Below are 20078 nucleotides of genomic sequence, written 5' to 3' on the forward strand. Positions count from 1 at the left end.
TGGGGAAAGTAACGAATAATTATACCAAATTTATTTTGAATCCCATGGAGCATGTGGAAACCTTCCAATAACCAGGCGGTTCTTTTCTTTTTTTTCTCTTTCTTTCTTTTTAGGTAGGACTATATATGGGGGGGGGGGAGGGTTAAGGGGAGGGGGGGTGGGTAGATTTTATCTTTTCATGTATTTTTGAAAATTTAATAAAAATTATATTAAAAAAAAGATTGTAGTTAGAATTGATGTGAGCTTTGGAGTCCATGTACATGGATTTACAGAAGGGAATTGATAAGATGTGACGTAACTGGCTCATTAACAGAGTTGAAATCCATGGCATAAAAGAAACATGGATAGCATGGATTGGAAGTTGGCCAAATAGCAGAAATCCAGTGAATGGATGTTTATTTCGACTGGAGTAAATAGTGGTGTCATCCAGACCCAGATTGTGATTTTGTTTTCTTCAACTATCTTAATGAAACAGACTTGGGGATTCAAGCTCCAATTCCAAATTTTGCAGATGACACAGAAGTTGTCAATGCTGTGAATCATGAAGAGAAATGGGTTGGAATATGAAGCTGAACAGTAGCTTTAAATATGTGAGAGCTAGCACAGACATGACATAGATAGTGGAGGTGTCAACTGTCCTCCTCCTGCAGGCTTCGGCTTGATTCTGTTTTTGGTCCTGCTGGAGACAATAGATTGTTTTTTATCCCCTTTCACACCTTGGGCTTTCAGGATTCATACTTAATTCTAAGTGACTTGTCCCTGTGCCCTCTTGGTTGAATCTGACTATCTTGTTTATTTAACTTTCAGGATCGGGTGGATTTTCTGCAGCTGCTGGTTGATTCTCAAGCAACAGCCACTAACTCAGAGCAGCAGAATGATGCCAACAATTCAGCGCATAAAAGTATTGCCAGTACATCTTTGAGCTTTATTTCCTTTTATTCCTGAAGTTGACGCCCCGTTTTCAGTCACTAGCATTCTTTGATTAGTCGACTAGTTTGCATTCTGATAGAAATGGTTGCATGAAAACAATGCAGGGAGTAATCTCTCTGCTACAATTAGCCCCTCCACTGGTGGAAGTTACCTGACCTACAGTCACAGGTCTAGTTGGGAGTTGAGCTGTACAGGGAAGTTTTTGACGTAGTGTTTCTGGGGCTGGAATTGCAGTGAGCACTTTCAACATTTAAACCGTTTGCGTGCTGATTAGCTTTTATTGTTCTGATCATTAAAGACCAGAAAAGTTGTGATTTACCTCAGCATTGGAATGCACATTTGATGTCACTTCACTTGTAATCGCCTCTCAGAGAACATCAGTCTGTAATCTCAGCGATTTAGAAAGGAATCCTCCAAAGAGTTTAAACAATGTGGCTCTGAAATTAAACAACTAAGCAGAAAATTGGATTCTATTCAGGAAACCTTAACTGAGCACGATAAACAAATAAAAGAGAATGAAGAAATCCTGTCAATTCTGGATGAGAAAATGGACGACCTGCAAAAGCGTTATGAAAAACAATCCAAGGTTAATGATGAACTAAATCAGAAGATTACTGATTTAGAAAACAGAAGTAGTAGGAATAATGTATGAATTCTTGGTCTGGAAGCGTTAATTGAAGGTCATCATCCTATGGAATTGTTTGCAAACTTTCTGGTTCAGTTCCTTCCTGATATTTTAAAATCGACACCGATGATCAACCAAGTGCACAGAGTACCTAGGAACAGAATGTTTGCAAGCAAACCTCGTTCAGTAATAATCTCTTTTCATGAGTTTCAACCAAAGGACCGTATAATTCGTGAATCTCGTCAGAAAGTTATGATTGATTATAATGGTAAGAAGATTAGAACTCTTGAAGATTTCTCGGCAGAGATTATGAGAGAGCGTGCTAAGTTTAAAAGCGTTATGTCAGAGCGCTACAACAAGGATTTTAAACCTTCTCTACGGTATCTGGCGAAGCTCAGAATTAGATTGCAGGATGGATCGCAGGAATGGTTCCGTTCGAGTCTCCAGGCCCAGAAATTTTTAGGGTCAGTAAAGTGATTGCTTATTATTTGTTATGCGAATAACTGTCTATTTTACCTTTGCTAAGCTTTGTACTTAACTCTTTCTTTATGAACTTTTTAAGGCTTTATTTTGAGAATATGATTTTAATGTGCTAAAACTTTGTCTGCTAAGTTTAAAAGTGTCATGTTAGATCTGCTTAACAAAAAGTTGCATGAATAATTGTGTATTTTGCTTCTGGCGTATCTTGTAGTCAATTCTCTTTTTTGAACCTTTTAAGGTTTAACTTTGAGAATAAGATTTTAATGAGCTAATTTTCTGTGTGTCCATATTATTTTATATTATACTTTTCTCGAGTTGATATCAGAATTAACTATTTCTTTATCATCTGTTGTTTTGACTAGGTTGGAATATTTCTCACTTTGAAATTTATTTGGAGCTAAGCCAGCGGGGGGGGGGGATGTTGCTATTAGTTGTAGGCATCGATTCTTTTTGGTCAACTTTCTCTCTTTGGGAGGGGGGAAGGTGTTTGGGTATTTTTCTTGGAAGCTGTTTGGGATTCTTAGTCAAGCCTGTTGTTTGGTTTCCTTATCTCATAGGTCGTTGTTTAGTTTTATTAATCTTAAGGATTATCCTTTTAACTTTTTTTAAAAATAATAATAAAATGGATTATAATATTAATGTACTTAGTCTTAACATGGAAGGATTAAATCACGCTTTGAAACGAAATAAGATTTTTGCCTATATTATAAAACTTAAGGTCCCAATTATTTTTTTACAAGAAACCCACGTAGGCAATTCTGGTAGGGTAGGGCAAGGAAGAGGAGGGCAGTTGTGATAGGGGACTCGATAGTAAGGGGGTCAGATAGGCGATTCTGTGGACGCAGTCCAGAGACCCGGATGGTAGTTTGCCTCCCTGGTGCCAGGGTCCGGGATTTTTCTGATCGTGTTCAAGATATCCTGAAGTGGGAGGGTGAGGAGCCAGAGGTCGTGGTACATATCGGTACCAATGACATAGGTAGGAAAAGGGATGAGGTCCTGAAGGGAGAATATAGGGAGCTAGGAAGGGAGTTGAGAAAAAGGACCGCAAAGGTAGTAATCTCGGGGTTACTGCCTGTGCCATGCGACAGTGAGAGTAGGAATGCGATGAGGTGGAGGATAAATGCGTGGCTGAGGGATTGGAGCAGGGGGCAGGGATTCAAGTTTTTGGATCATTGGGACCTCTTTTGGCGCAGGCGTGACCTGTACAAAAAGGACGGGTTACACTTGAATTCTAGGGGGACCAATATCCTGGCAGGGAGATTAGCGAGGGCTACTGAGGTGACTTTAAACTAGAATGGTTGGGGGATGGGAATCAAATTAAAGAGGCTAGGCGAGAAGAGGTTAGTTCACAACAGGGGGATGGGAACGAGTGCAGAGAGACAGAGGGGTGTAAAGTGAGGGTAGAAGCAAAAAGTACTAAGGAGAAAAGTAAAGTGGCAGGCCCACAAATCCAGGGCAAGCATTAAAAAGGGCCACTTTTCAACATAATTGTATAAGGGCTAAGAGAGTTGTAAAAGAGCGCATGAAGGCTTTGTGTGTCAATGCAAGGAGCATTCGTAATAAGGTGGATGAATTGAAAGTGCAGATTGTTATTAATGATTATGATATAGTTGGGATCACAGAGACATGGCTCCAGGGTGACCAAGGATGGGAGCTCAACGTTCAGGGATATTCAATATTCAGGATGGATAGGCATGAAAGAAAAGGAGGTGGAGTGGCATTGCTGGTTAAAGAGGAGATTAACGCAATAGAAAGGAAGAACATAAGCCGGGAAGATATGGAGTCGATATGGGTAGGGCTGCGTAACACTAAGGGGCAGAAAACGCTGGTGGGAGTTGTGTACAGGCCACCTAACAGTAGTAGTGAGGTCGGAGATGGTATTAAACAGGAAATTAGAAATGTGTGCAATAAAGGAACAGCAGTTATAATGGGTGACTTCAATCTACATGTAGATTGGGTGAACCAAATTGGTAAAGGTGCTGAGGAAGAGGATTTCTTGGAATGTATGCGGGATGGTTTTTTGAACCAACATGTCGAGGAACCAAATAGAGAACAGGCTATTCTGGACTGGGTTTTGAGCAATGAGGAAGGGTTAATTAGCAATCTTGTCGTGAGAGGCCCCTTGGGTAAGGGTGACCATAATATGGTGGAATTCTTCATTAAGATGGAGAGTGACATAGTTAATTCAGAAACAAAGGTTCTGAACTTAAAGAGGGGTAACTTTGAAGGTATGAGACGTAAATTAGCTAAGATAGACTGGCAAATGACACTTAAAGGATTGACGGTGGATATGCAATGGCAAGCATTTAAAGGTTGCATGGATGAACTACAACAATTGTTCATCCCAGTTTGGCAAAAGAATAAATCAAGGAAGGTAGTGCACCCGTGGCTGAGAAGAGAAATTAGGGATAGTATCAATTCCAAAGAAGAAGCATACAAATTAGCCAGAAAAAGTGGCTCACCTGAGGACTGGGAGAAATTCAGAGTTCAGCAGAGGAGGACAAAGGGCTTAATTAGGAAGGGGAAAAAAGATTATGAGAGAAAACTGGCAGGGAACATAAAAACTGACTGTAAAAGCTTTTATAGATATGTAAAAAGGAAAAGACTGGTAAAGACAAATGTAGGTCCCCTACAGACAGAAACAGGTGAATTGATTATGAGGAGCAAGGACATGGCAGACCAATTGAATAATTACTTTGGTTCTGTCTTCACTAAGGAGGACATAAATAATCTTCCAGAAATAGTAGGGGACAGAGGGTCCAGTGAGATGGAGGAACTGAGCGAAATACATGTTAGTAGGGAAGTGGTGTTAGGTAAATTGAAGGGATTGAAAGCAGATAAATCCCCAGGGCCAGATGGTCTGCATCCCAGAGTGCTTAAGGAAGTAGCCCAAGAAATAGTGGATGCATTAGTGATAATTTTTCAAAACTCGTTAGATTCTGGACTAGTTCCTGAGGATTGGAGGGTGGGTAATGTAACCCCACTTTTTAAAAAAGGAGGGAGAGAGAAACCGGGGAATTATAGACCGGTTAGCCTAACGTCGGTGGTGGGGAAACTGCTGGAGTCAGTTATCAAAGATGTGATAACAGCACACTTGGAAAGCGGTGAAATCATCGGACAAAGTCAGCATGGATTTGTGAAAGGAAAATCATGTCTGACGAATCTCATAGAATTTTTTGAGGACGTAACTAGTAGAGTGGATAGGGGAGAACCAGTGGATGTGGTACATTTGGATTTTCAAAAGGCTTTTGACAAGGTCCCACACAGGAGATTAGTGTGCAAACTTAAAGCACACGTTATTGGGGGTAAGGTATTGATGTGGATAGAGAATTGGTTAGCAGACAGGAAGCAAAGAGTGGGAATAAACCGGACCTTTTCAGAATGGCAGGCGGTGACTAGTGGGGTACCGCAAGGCTCAGTGCTGGGACCCCAGTTGTTTACAATATATATTAATGACTTGGATGAGGGAATTAAATGCAGCATCTCCAAGTTTGCGGATGACACGAAGCTGGGTGGCAGTGTTAGCTGTGAGGAGGATGCTAAGAGGATGCAGGGTGACTTGGATAGGTTGGGTGAGTGGGCAAATTCAAGGCAGATGCAATTTAATGTGGATAAATATGAAGTTATCCACTTTGGTGGCAAAAATAGGAAAACAGATTATTATCTGAATGGTGGCCGATTAGGAAAAGGGGAGGTGCAACGAGACCTGGGTGTCATTATACACCAGTCATTGAAAGTGGGCATGCAGGTACAGCAGGCGGTGAAAAAGGCGAATGGTATGCTGACATTTATAGCGAGAGGATTCGAGTACAGGAGCAGGGAGGTAGTACTGCAGTTGTACAAGGCCTTGGTGAGACCACACCTGGAGTATTGTGTGCAGTTTTGGTCCCCTAATCTGAGGAAAGACATCCTTGCCATAGAGGGAGTACAAAGAAGGTTCACCAGATTGATTCCTGGGATGGCAGGACTTTCATATGAAGAAAGACTGGATGAACTGGGCTTGTACTCGTTGGAATTTAGAAGATTGAGGGGGGATCTGATTGAAACGTATAAAATCCTAAGGGGATTGGACAGGCTAGATGCAGGAAGATTGTTCCTGATGTTGGGGGAGTCTAGAACAAGGGGTCACAGTTTGAGGATAAAGGGGAAGCCTTTTAGGACCGAGATTAGGAAAAACTTCTTCACACAGAGAGTGGTGAATCTGGAATTCTCTGCCACAGGAAACAGTTGAGGCCAGTTCATTGGCTATATTTAAGAGGGAGTTAGATATGGCCCTTGTGGCTACGGGGATCAGGGGGTATGGAGGGAAGGCTGGGGCAGGGTGCTGAGTTGGATGATCAGCCATGATCATAATAAATGGCGGTGCAGGCTCGAAGGGCCGAATGGCCTACTCCTGCACCTATTTTCTATGTTTCTATGATAACTCACGCCTTTTTAGCCAATGAAAAAGATTCACTTTCATTCTTGTTGTCAGGCCAAATCTAAAGGTTTTTTGATTTTTATAGAAAATACTGTTCCCTTTGTTCAACACAAGGTTGTTCCTGATACTAATTGGTGACTTGTTATAGTATCAAGGAAATTAGAGAATAAGTTGTTAGTATTTGCTAATGTTTATGCTCCAAATATAGACAATCCAGGATTCTTTGAGTGTTTTTTTTCTCTGTTTCTGCCTGATGTGAGTTTGTACTCATTGGTGGTGGCAGGAGACTTTAATTGCTGGTTAGATCCAGTTTTAGATCGGTCTTCTCTTAAACCAGTGACACTTAACAAATCAGCTTTGTTTATTCATTCATTTCTAATGAAATGAGGTATTGTTGATATATGACATTTCTTAAACCCAGCAGATAGAGAATGCTCGTTTTTCTCTCATGTTCATCATGGACATTCCAGAATTGACTATTTTTTATTGATAACCAAATGATGCCATTAGTTTGATCTTGTGAATATAAAGAGATAGTGATTTCTGACAATGCTCCTGTGCTTTGATCCATAGATCTTCCTGGTTTTCCTCAGACAAACAGATTCTGGCATTTTAATTTAACTTTGTTATCTGACAGCGATTTCTTAAAGTTCTTGGAGAGGCAAACTACTCTTTTTTGAAGAGAATATAGTGGAGGAGACTTCTAGCCTCGTCATATGGGATGCCTTTAAAGCATATATTAGAGGACAAATCATTTCTTATACTGCAAGTGTTAAGAAAAAATCTAATAAAGAGAATTAATTTAGCCAATCAGCTGAAACAATTAGATGAACTTTATAAGGCTTTTTCTTCTTTGCTTATACCTCATTTATGTTCAGTTTTCTCAGATTCTTTCAAGTCAAGTAGGTTGCCGCAATCTTTTTACGAAGCTTCTATTTTGCTTATCCTTAAAAAAAAAAGAACCCAACTGAATGTTCTTCATATAGACCAATTTCCCTACTTAATGTTGATGCTAAAATCCTATCTAAAGTTCTGGCCTGTAGGATGGAAAAAATCTTATCATCTATCACTTCTGATGATCAGACTGGTTTTGTTAAAAATCCATATTTTCATTTTAATATTCATTGGTTATTAAATGTTATCTATTCTCCTTCTAAGGAGATATCGGAGTGTGTGATATCCTTAGACGCTAAGAAGGCTTTTGATCGGGTTGAATGGCATTATTTATTTAAAATTTTAGAAAAATTTAATTTTGCGTCCAAATTTATTCAATGGATTAAATTACTGTACTTATCTCCTTTTGCTCGGATTCTTATTTTTCTTTTCTTTTCAAATCTTTTTATTGTTATATTATACAAAATAAATAACGCGAGTTCATTGAAGTAACAACACTTGCAATGTCTCAAAAAAGACATTATCTTAAATATCAAAAAAATAATTTGTGATAACAAAAAAAACCTACCAAGCAGAAAAAGTGAGGGAAAAAACCCCATTAGGTGTATAACCCCGGAGTCATGCGTCATACAAAAAGCTTCTAAAAATAAACATCAAACCACCAGCAAGAAAAGAAAATATGCCAAAAAATTTACAATTAGATCGTGGGAAAAATCTATCAATTAGTTCAAATGATAATAACGAGCAAATGAGCCCCATCTTTTCTCAAAATCAAATAAAGTTTCAAAGGTTCGACTTCTAATTTTCTCCAAACTAAGACATAGCATCACTTGAGAGAAGCATTGTGACAAAGTGGGAGCTGATGTATCCTTCCACTTCAGCAAAATGGCCCTCCTAGCTATCAATGCAACAAATGCAATAACATGTTGATCAGACACAGAAATACCATGAATATTTTGAGGAATTATTCCAAAAAGCACAGTTAATTTATTAGGTTGTAGATTAAAATTTTAAGTGCTTTAGAAATTTTTGAAAAAACTGACTTCCAGAACTGTTCCAATATAGAACAAGACCAATACATGTGTCAGTGTAGGTATCTCAGTTTTACATCTATCACAATAACTATCAACATTAGGAAATATTTTAGAAAGAGTCTCCTTCGTCAGATGATAACGATGTGCAATTTTAAAATGAATCAATGAATGGCTAGCACAAATTGAAGAAGAGTTAACCAACTTCAAAATCTGCATCCAATCCTCCGTCATAAAAGTCGGAGAGGCAAATTACTCTCATTTTTGAAGAAAATATAGTGGAGGAGACTTACTAATTCTGAGAATTCTAAACCATTTAACTTCAACGTGGAACTTGACAAGATTGCCCTTTGAGTCCCTTGCTCTTTGACCTGGCCTTGGAACCCTTAGCTATTGCTTTTCGAGAACCTAATGATAGCACTGGTATTTTATGGAAGGATACTATACACAAAGTTTCACTTTATGCGGATGACTTATTACTTTACATTTCTAATGTTGAAACTTCGTTACCTTCTGTGCTTTCTTTACTCTCTTGTTTTAGTCAGTTTTTCTGGATATAAATTGAACCTACGCAAGAATGAACTTTTTCATTTGAATAATTTGGTATCAACTGATATTAACCTTCCTTTTAAAATTGTAAGAGTTGTTATTTGAATGTAACAATTACAAAGAATTATAAATACCTATTTAAAGAAAATTTTCTTACTTTATTAAATTATATAACAAGAACATTATCAAATTGTTTGCCCCTTTCGTTATCATTGATTGGTCGAATTAATTCTATTAAGATGAATCTTTTACCTAAATTTAGATACCTCTTTCAGGCTTTACCTGTTTTTATTCCTAAATCCGTTTTTGACTCTCTGGACTCTATTTTATCCTCCTATATATGGAAAAATAAATGTCCTCGATTGAATAAAGCCCATCTTCAGAAAGTTAAAAAGAATAGAGGTTTAGCTTTACCAAATTTTAGGTTTTAATACTGGGCAATTATATACGGAATCTCAGGTTTTGGTTGTACTACATTAATCATGAGGACTGTCCTGGGTGGGTTTCTTTAGAAGCTAACTCGGTTAATAAATTTTGTATTATCTCTCTTTTGGGATCTTCACTTCCTTTATCCTGAAGTAAGATACCTGAAAATGTGGTAGTCAAACATACTTTGAGGATTTGGATATAATTTAGAAAACACTTTGGTTTATTGAGATTCTCCCTTTCTAGTCCCATTTTTTCAAATTACCTTTTTAAGCCGCCTATGGCTGATGTAGTTTTTAAACAATGGGAAGGATTGGGCATTACATGTTTCCGGGATCTGTTTGTGGAGGAAGTCTTTCTTTGCTCGAACAATTGTGAACTAAATATAATTGACCAAAAACCCATTTTTTCGGTGCTTACAAACTAGAGATTTTCTGTGATCTCAATTATATACATTTCCTAATAGTCCTGATAAGAACGTATTAGATGAAATTCTTAATATGAAATCATTTTATAATGGTTCGATATCCAATATTTATGATATGTTGTTGGGAATGAGAAATGATTCTTTTGACAAAATCAAAAATCTTTGTGAACAAGATTTACAAACTTCAATTTCTGAAGAAACCTGGAATGAAATTTTTAAATTGGTTAATAAGACAATAAGGCAAAGGAGCAGAAGTCAGCCATTTGGCCCATTGAGTCTGCTCCGCCATTTTATCATGAGCCGATCCATTCTCCCATTTAGTCCCACTCCCCCGCCTTCCCACCAGAACCTTTGATGAACTTGCTACTCAGATACCTACCAATCTCTGCCTTAAATACACCCAAATGACTTGGCCTCCACTACTGCTCGTGGAAACAAATTGCATAGATTCACCACCCTCTGACTAATAAAATTTCTTCGCATTTCTGTTCTGAATGGGCGCCCTTCAATCCTTAAGTCATGCCCTCTCATACTAGACTCTCCCATCATGGGAAACAACTTTGCCACATCTACTCTGTCCATGCCTTTCAACATTCGGAATGTTTGTATGGGGTCTCCCCTCATTCTTCTAAACTCCAAGGAATACAGTCCAAGAGCGGACAAACGTTCCTCATACGTCAACCCTCTCATTCCCGGAATCATTCTAGTGAATCTTCTCTGTACCCTCTCCAAAGTCAGCACATCTTTTCATAAATAAGGAGACCAAAACTGCCCACAGTACTCCAAGTGAGGTCTCACCAGCGCCTTATAGAGCCTCAACATCACATCCCTGCTCCTATACTCTATTTGTCTAGAAATGAATGCCAACATTGCATTCGCCTTCTTCACTACTGACTCAACCTGGAGGTTAACCTTAAGGGTATCCTGTATGAGTACTCCCAAGTCCTGTTGCATCTCAGAACTTTGAATTCTTTCCCCATTTAAATAATAGTCTGCCCGTTTATTTCTTCTGCCAAAATGCATAACCATACACTTTCCAATATTGTATTTCATTTGCCACTTCTTTGCCCATTCTTCCAATCTATCCAAGTCTCTCTGCAGACTCTCCGTTTCCTCAGCACTACCGGCCCCTCCACCTATATTCGTATCGTCAGCAAGCTTAGCCATAAAGCCATCTATTTCATAATCTAAATCGTTGATGTACAATGTAAAAAGAAGCGGCCCCAACACGGACCCCTGTGGAACACCACTGGTAACCAGCAGCCAACCAGAATAGGATCCCTTTATTCCCACTCTCTGTTTCCTGCCAATCAGCCAATGCTCTATCCATGTATGTAACTTTCCCGTAATTCCATGGGCTCTTATCTTGTTAAGTAGCCTTATGTGTGGCACCTCGTTGAAGGCCTTCTGAAAATCCAAATATACAACAGCCACTGCATCTCCCTTGTCTAGCGTACTTGTAATTTCCTCAAAAAATTGTAATAGGTTTGTCAGGCAGGATTTTCCTTTAAGGAATCCATGCTGAGTTCTGCCTGCCTTGTCATATGCTTCCGGGTACTCTGTAACCTCATCCTTGACCATCGACTCCAAAAGCTTCCCAACCACCGATGTCAAGCTAACAGGTCTATACTTTCCTTTTTGCTTCCTTGCCCCCTTCTTAAATAGTGGAGTGACATTTGCAATCTTCCAGTCCTCTGGAACCATGCCAGAACCTATCAACTTTTGAAAGATCATCGCTAATGCTTCCGCAATCTCCACAGTTACTTCCTTCAGAACACGAGGGTGCATTCTATCCGGCCTGGGAGATTTATCTACCTTTAGACTATTCAGCTTCCTGAGTACTTTCTCTGTCGTAATTGTGACTGCGCACACTTATCTTCCCTGCCACCCTTGAATGTCTGGTATACTGCTGATGTCTTCCTCAGTGAAGACTGATGCAAAATACTCATTCAGTTCCTCCACCATCTCCTCATCTCCCATTACAATTTCTTCAGCATCATTTTCTATCGGTCCCATATCTTCTCTTACCTGTCTTTTACTCTTTATATACTTGAAAAAGTTTTTAGTATCCTCTTTGATATTATTTGCTAGCTTCCTTTCATAGTTAATCTTTTCCCTCTTAATGACCACCTTAGTTTCCTTTCGTAAGCTTTTAAAAACTTCCCAATCCTCTGTCTTCCCACTAATTTTTGCTTCCTTGTATACCCTCTCCTTTGGTTTAACTTAGGCTTTGACTTCTCTTGTCAGCCACGGTTGCATCCTTTTTCCATTCGAAAATTTCTTCTTTTTTGCAATATACCTGTCTTGCACCTTCCTCACTTTTCACATAAACTCCAGCCACTGCTGCTCTGCCGTCTTTCCCACCAGTGTCCCTTTCCAGTCAACTTTGGCTAGTTCCTCTCTCATGCCACTAATTTCCTTCACTCCACTGAAATACCGACACATCAGATTTCGGCTTCTCTTTTTCAAATTTCACAGTGAGCTCAATCATGTTATGATCACTGCCTCCTAAGGGTTCCTTCACCTCGATCTCTCTAATCACCTCCGGTTCATTACACAATACCCAATCCAGTACAGCCGATCCCCTAGTGGGCTCAACAACAAACTTTTCTAAAACGCCATCTCGCAGATATTCTACAAGAGATCCAGTGCCGACCTGATTTTCCCAATCCACTCGCATGTTAAAATCCCCCACAATTATCATAACGCTGCCCTTCTGACAAGCCTTTTCTATTTCCTGTTGTAATTTGTAGTCCTCATCACTGCAGCTGTTTGGAGGCCTATAAATAGCTGCCATCAGGGTCCTTTTACCCCTGCGATTTCTTAGCTCAATCCATAAAGATACTGCACCTTCCTATCCTATATCACTTCTTTCTAATGATTTAATATCATTTCTTACCAATAAAACCCATGCCTCCCGCTCTGCCTACCTTCCTATCCTTCCTATTCCCAATACTTCATCGTTACGTGCTCGTCATTCCCTCCTACAATTTAAAGTGGTTCATAGGGCTTATATGACCAAGGATAAGTTATCTCGGTTTTATATGGGTAAATCTCCCTACTGTGATAGGTGCAACAATGGAGAAGCTTCATTATTTCTTATGTTTTGGACATGCCCAAGTCTTGGAAAATAGTGGAAGGAAGTATTCCAAACTTTTTCTGTACTCTTTAAAGTGAACTTTAAGCCTAATCCTTTGACTGCCCTGTTTAGTATTATTGGAAGGAAAGATATCATCTTGAAGAAATCTGATTTGCACATTCTGGCTTTTATCTCTCTTATGGCTAGGAGGGCGCTTTTGTTTAAATGGAAGGATGCTGTTCCACATAACCATAGTTCGTTATTCAATTTCTGAATCTAACCAAGATTTTCAAAATTTGTGGGGGCTGTTTTTAAATTGTTTTCATAATCTTTGACTTCTTGTTAAAGTACAGAAATTGGTTAATAGCATATTTTATTTTCTGATAAGGTTTTTTTTTTCCCAAAAAGCTTCGACTTTGGCAGTGGGTATAGACGTTTTTTTATAAAACTGTTTATATTCTGATATGCAATTTAATCTAATCTATATGAATATAGGATAAGGAGTTCGTTAATGTGATTCAATACACTGTATCTGGTATTGTATTTTTTCTTTTGTTTTATAGTATGTATTCTTTTGGCCTCTGTATTCTTCTATATAGAAATCAATAAAAATATTGAAAAGGAAAGAAAGAGCCACATATAATAAAGGCTCTTTATTAAATATGACACACATTGGGAAGACATGCCTAGAAATTCCATTCAACCCATTAGTAAGCATTAGATAGACTTGGCATTGGGTGCCAATGACTACTTTGCTCCTTGTCTGCAGCTGAAGTTTTCAGCAGAAGTTTGATTGAGCATTTAAATGCTGTTTCCTCCTTTCCAAGGTAAGTAGATAGGCAACCAGAAGTGAGAAGAGCCTGTGGTGTAGTCCATGGGTATTGGGAAGGGGAGAGGGACAAAGATGCACTAGAACCCATAATTTGGTGGAATCATGAATGGAAGACTGGCATTGAAGACTTGGGTGGGAAGAGACTTGGAATAGTGAGATCTGAGGACTGGGGTAGAAATTGACACTGGCTTGGAAAGGTGGGATTAGGAGGAGGTGGAGAGTGGCATGATTGTCCAAAATGAATGAGAAAATTGTACAGTCATGGGGGCTACAGTTTAGGGATTTTTAGATGGTGACTAGAAAGAAGAGGAGAGTTGTGGAGATGTTCAATGCAGTATGTCTGAGCTCTCCCAAGGAAAAAGGTAAGTAATCTATCTATTTAGAGTTTATATGTTGGAAGTGTTCACTGCAACTCCAGTTTCATAAACACACAAGTATGTCTACAATTTTGATGGACTGTTCAGCTCCCAACTAGATCTGTGACTGTAGGTCAGGCGACTTCTATCTGTGGAAGGGCTAATTTTACATAACAAGTATCTAATTTGGCACTGCTAGGAAGACTAAATTGTGTAAGGAATTCTAAACACTGTACTCTCCCAGAATAATGTGACCCAAGCTCTCCTGCAGTGCTGTGAAAGGATATAGTTGTTTCTTTTTGGAGCAATGTAGAAGATTTGTACTTGGGATGAGGGCTGAAAATTCAGTTGCTGATAAAATAGCCTTTTAAGACCAAAAGTTAAAGGGAGTATTTAAAAACTATCACGTTAAATTTTGTTTAAAAATGAGATTTGGAGAATAAATTCTGGCTCTCCCCCTTTTCTGCAGCTCTGACTGACTCGGAGATTATGGCACAGTGCATCACTTTTGTCCTTGCTGGGTATGAGACTACCAGTAACACGCTTTCATACTTGGGGTACAATCTGGCCATGCATCCAGATGTGCAGAAGAAATTGCAGCAGGAAATAGATGAGGCTTTTCCTAACCAAGTGAGTTCTTGAGAGAAAAAGACTTGTTTACATCAGTACCTTTTTTTTAATTACCATAAAGTCCCCTAGCACTTTCTGGCCATTAAGTTTCAACATTTCTGAAATGGAGCCATTGTTACAAGGTCATAAGAGCAGAATAAACAGCAGCATGAATAGTGCAATCAGCTCCTCCTGTCTGCTTCATTCAATAAGGTCATGGATAATCTAATTTCGATTCACACACTTCCTTACTTTCTCAAACTATCCCAATTCCCTTGCAGTTTAAATCTTTGTCAAATTCTGCCTTGAACATGCTCAGTTTCTTCATCTTTCGAGCTCTCTTGGTTAGAGAACTTAAGAGGTTCATTGAGGGAACTTGAGGGAAGATGTACTTTTCCTCCTCCATATCCTCCTCTCTCCCTTAAATATCTGACCCCTTATTCTGAAAAAATGCCCCCTGGGTTTAGCTTGGCAAAACATAATCCCCTCAGAATCCTGTATGTTTCTAAAAGGCCACTCCTTATACTTTTTGGGTATATTTTTCTATGCTCCAGTCAGCTCAAGTTTCATCTAACAGCTTCATCCAAGGAAACACTTTTGTGAAATGCCTGTGCACTAGCTCTGTGGTGCTATCTATGAAGACCAAAAATGTATGCTGTACTGCAGGTGTTGTCTCAGCAGTGCCCCATGGACTTCGTGACAATGAGCTACTATTTTATACTAAAAATTCTAATAGCCTTCCTAATTAGTTGCTATATCCTACATGCACCGGGGCTCCCAGATTATTTCGCAATGTAACGTTTAGTCATCACATTCTTTTTAATTAACAATTGATTTTTCCATTCTTACACATTATACTCCAGTTCTCATTTTCTTGTCTGTTTAAATAATCTATCTATATCCTGTTGTGTGCTGTTTGTGTTCTTCCCATTACTTGTTGGACTGCAGGACAGATGAAAGATCTCGATCCAAAATGTCAAATGTCCTTTTCCCTCCACAGATGCCAACTGCCCTGCTGAGTTCCTCCAGTGCTTTGTGTGTTGCTTCACATTCCAGCATCTTCCATTTCTTATATCACCTTTTCTAATGGAGCTCATTAGGACTAGAGGAATTGTTGGCGTCTGCTCTATTAGTTTCGATCTGTGGTCTTCTCTGCAAGTGGAAATATTTTCACTAACAATGCACAGTAGGAAGTACATATTTCCTGCTCTATGACAAAATATTTTAGCCTTATCACTTAGTGATGTAAATACCCATCTCCCATCTGTATTAATGTCCTGTTGTTAAGAGTGTTTTTGTGTGTGAAGGCTCCGCCCACATATGATGGTGTGATGCGTCTGGAGTACCTGGAAATGGTGATATCTGAAACACTGAGGTTATACCCTCCTGCACCCCGTTTGGATAGAGTCTGCAAGAAAGATGTCAAACTCAATGGAGTGACAATTCCAAAGGACACTGTAGTTGTGGTGCCTGCTTACGTCTTGCACCATGATCCAAAGTACTGGGAAGAACCTGAAGAATTCAGACCTGAGAGGTACATATTAATTGTGTTTCTTTTCATGAGTACCAATGATCTTTCCCCACCCACCCCAACCTGCGATGACAACCAGATCTCCATTTGTGGGTTTTGCTGTAGCTTTTTTTTTTAAATGGCAATTTCCTATTTAGTACATAAATAGGTGTTTGGGCAGATAACCAAAAGCTGGGTCAAATTGATTTTAAGGAGTGCCTTTATATCAATGGAACTAATTTGTCTTCCAACCTTCAGCTGGGTTGATAACTGACCCACAGAAGACGGTCTCCTTGTTGTGGTCACAGGCTGAGGGTAGCAGACACCAACAGAATTAACAAACTCATTTGTAAGGCCAGTGATGTTGTGGGGATGGAACTGGACTCTCTCACAGTGGTGTCTGAAAAGAGGATGCTGCCAAAGTTGCATGCCATCTTGGTCAATGTCTCCCATCCACTACATAATGTACTGGGCGGGCACAGGAGTACATTCAGCCAGAGACTCATTCCTCCGAGATGTAGCACAGAGCGTCATAGGAAGTCATTTCTGCCTGTGGCCATCAAACTTTACAGCTCCTCCCTTGGAGGGTCAGACACCCTGAGCCGATAGGCTGGTCCTGGATTTATTGCATAATTTACTGGCATAATTTACATATAACTATTTAACTATTTATGGTTCTATTACTATTTATTATTTATGGTGCAACTGTAATGAAAACCAATTTGCCCCGGGATCAATAAAGTATGACTATAACTATTCGGTGACTTCTAAAGAATTTCGGAGGACAACGGAAGATCGACGGCATCAGCTTACCTGAAGAACTAAACGTCTGTCTCTCTCTCGACTAGGTGGTTGCAGTTTCTCGGTGTTGTATTTCACATCTATCTCTTCCAACCAGCCTGACAATGATGTGTTTCTGCCCTTGTAATTAGGTTCAGTAAAGAGGAGAGTATGTCTCGGAATCCTTCCACCCTCCTGCCATTTGGGATGGGTCCTCGAAACTGCATTGGGATGCGGTTTGCTCAACTTACGATGAAGGTCATCGTAGTTTTACTCCTGCAGCGGCTGACTCTTGTGCCATGTGACGAGACACCAGTGAGCATTGCATAATAGAGGAATTGCATGAAAAAGTGGTTCAAGTATTGCATTAAAATGTGGGCTTTTTGTGATGGTGGGTAGGTGGGGATAGTGGTGATGAATAATAGTGGACAGAAGGATATTGAGATGAAATTTAAGTCATTCATCTCTAGTGAAACTCTCTGTTAATTTAACATCACCATTGTTGTTTCTTTTCCAGATCCCATTGGAAATAGTTCTGAAAGGACCCTTGCGTCCAAAAAAACCAATAATTCTGAAATTTGTGCCACGAATAGATACTGATTCAAAGGAATAAAACTGAAGAATTATTAGCAGCTATGAAATATTTGGAGTATGTATATCTCCAAGTACTGAAATTATCTTCTTTATTAACTCTTTAAAACAAAATATATAGAAATGTAATGCACCTTTAAGTATACTGTATGTAGTATAGTTAAATAAAGCTAAGCATCCAAACACCATCTTGTTGTTGAGGCTGAATATTGAGGAAAATGCTAATGTTCACAGGAATGCTATTACTGTGATTGTTCCATTAATTATTGCTGATGGTTGAATAGAATTTTGCATAAAATATTAAAAAATTTCAAAATTGAAATGAATCATCTCTGAAACTTTTAAAACTATTTTTACACTTAAACTTCTATAAAAACTATCAGTTAATACTTTTGGCAAACTAATTTTTGATTATAAGTAAATAAAATTAAATATAAAAATGGTCGTGCATTGTGTTCTGTTTTGAATGCTTTTGTCTCTTTAACTTGAGTAATAAGCTTGCTTATCGAACTTGGGTTGTCGGTTCACTGATGAACAACTATCCACCAGAAAAATAAAATGTGGCAGATAATGAAAATCTAAATTAAAAATAAGACACTGCATAGTATCAGTGGGTTTGGTAGTGTCTGTAGAAAGAGGAGCAGAACTCATGTTTGTACATATTTTATTAGAACCAGGTTCTGAAAAATAATCATTCAATATCTCTGATGTGGTTGGAGTGAAGGCTGATGGGAAGGTCAGGCTCACTCTGAGAAACATAGAAAACATACAGCACAATACAGGCCCTTCGGCCCACAAAGCTTTGCTGAACATGTCCCTACCTTAGAAAAGTCGTCCCCAACTACCGGGCCGTGAGGAAACGATATGATTTGACGATATGAGTCAGCTGCACCTTTCCTCATTCCCTGTCACGCACTGATGAACTTGAACATAGGGTTGCCTACTGTCCCGTATTAGCTGGGACATTCCATATATTGGGCTAAAGTGGTTTGTCCCATACAGGACCACCCTTGTCCTGTATTTCCCTGGCTAAGATAGAGCGTTCCTATGAAATCTTTCGTAAGCCGAAATAGCGTCAAGCGAAGAAGCAATTACCATTAATTTATATGGTAAAAATTTTTGAGCGTTCCCAGACCCAAAAAAATAACCTACCAAATCATACCACATAAAACCTAAAATAACACTAACATACAGTAAAAGCAGGAATGATATGATAAATACACAGCCTATATAAAGTGTACATCTATATACAGTGTAGTTTCACTTTAACAGAATCGGGAAGATTAAGACAAAACGTATTTGAAAAAAAGATCGGCACGTACATGCATGTGCACACAGGTGCCCTCGCAAGGCTTCATGGTTATGGTAGTCTTTCTCGGGGTAAACAAGTGTCCCGTATTTGACTGCTACAGAACCTTTGTCCCTTAATTGGGAGTGAGAAAGTTGGCAGCCCTACTTGAACAGCCCCCCCCCACCCCACCCACTAGTCGACCGGTCCACAAGAATATGTCAATATTAAACCAGTCTGCGGTGCAAAAAAGGTTGGGGACCCCTGCCTTAGAACTACCCAGGCTTTACCCATAGCCCTCTATTTTTCTAAGCTGGAAATCCAAAGCAACACTCTCAGAATGCTGGCAACAGTCTAAAGTTCTCTGAGCTCTTTCAGAACACAGTTTTCAACAGCAAAGTTAACCCCCACCAACCCGACCACCTTTGGCAGGAGGGGCAAGATCCAAGAAAGGCAAGTGTTGGACCTGGTTAATGAAGGCGTGGGCCAGATCAAAGTGGCAGGGTTGCGTGAAATTGAATCTCAAGGGAGGAGATCAAAAAGCACAAGAGGGCTGATTTGCCCACTGCCCGCATACTCTCAACCCAACCTTACAGTGACAGTCTCTTCATTCTCCCGGTCAACAAAATGCCAATAAAAAAGCCCAGATACCCAAAAGGCGAGAGAGAACCAGTAAGTTAAACGCAAACTGGGTCCACAGAAAACAAGTCACCACTAAACTCAGGTGGACTGCTACTGAATACCCTGTAAACACAGTCAATTTAACCCATGCAATCCCAGGCATACAGATGCCAGGTAATGATGTTTAAAAATTATCATTACCCTGAGAACAACATGCCTCTCATTATACTGGTTCATGGGAAAAGCACAAGCCGGGCTTGATCAACCCATGACTGGGTCACCTCAGGGAGGGTGTCTAATGATTAAAGACCTGAAACATCTGATGATCCGAGGATGCATTACTGATGATGTGTCCCAGTGCGCACCCGGGCCATTGAACCAAGTGGTGTTGGACCACGATAATGAAAGGCATGGGCCAGATTAACCAAGCTTCACCACACGAGCCTATCTGCCATAGCACCACATACCTCACCACTCAAAACTCTGCAGCCTTACCTCTCCCTGTCACAGATATACATCGACCAGCCCAACACTCAAACCTAATCCATCATCATATAACTTGTTTGCTGATAAAAGAAATTTTACCTAAACAAAGTCTGTGCTGCACAGGTGGCTGTGGAGGCCAAATCA

General features: G+C 39.5%; 1 protein-coding gene across 3 annotated transcripts in view; it reads left to right on the forward strand.

Moving 5' to 3' along the window:
- Positions 1 to 17727, forward strand: part of LOC140203019 (cytochrome P450 3A29-like) — a 57657-nt gene extending 39930 nt beyond the window's left edge. For 2 of the 3 annotated variants that reach the window (XM_072268702.1, XM_072268704.1), the window contains 5 exons: positions 808 to 910; positions 14519 to 14679; positions 15966 to 16192; positions 17101 to 17263; positions 17466 to 17727. In XM_072268702.1, the coding sequence (XP_072124803.1) occupies positions 808 to 910; positions 14519 to 14679; positions 15966 to 16192; positions 17101 to 17263; positions 17466 to 17561 (750 nt within the window). In that variant the 3' untranslated portion in view covers positions 17562 to 17727. The remainder of the gene's footprint in view (positions 1 to 807; positions 911 to 14518; positions 14680 to 15965; positions 16193 to 17100; positions 17264 to 17465) is intronic. The other variant, XM_072268703.1, reaches the window with a different exon arrangement.
- The last annotated feature ends 2351 nt before the right edge of the window (positions 17728 to 20078 follow it).

The sequence above is a fragment of the Mobula birostris genome, chromosome 9, assembly GCF_030028105.1.
Source record: "Mobula birostris isolate sMobBir1 chromosome 9, sMobBir1.hap1, whole genome shotgun sequence".
Taxonomy (NCBI): Eukaryota; Metazoa; Chordata; class Chondrichthyes; order Myliobatiformes; family Myliobatidae; genus Mobula; species Mobula birostris.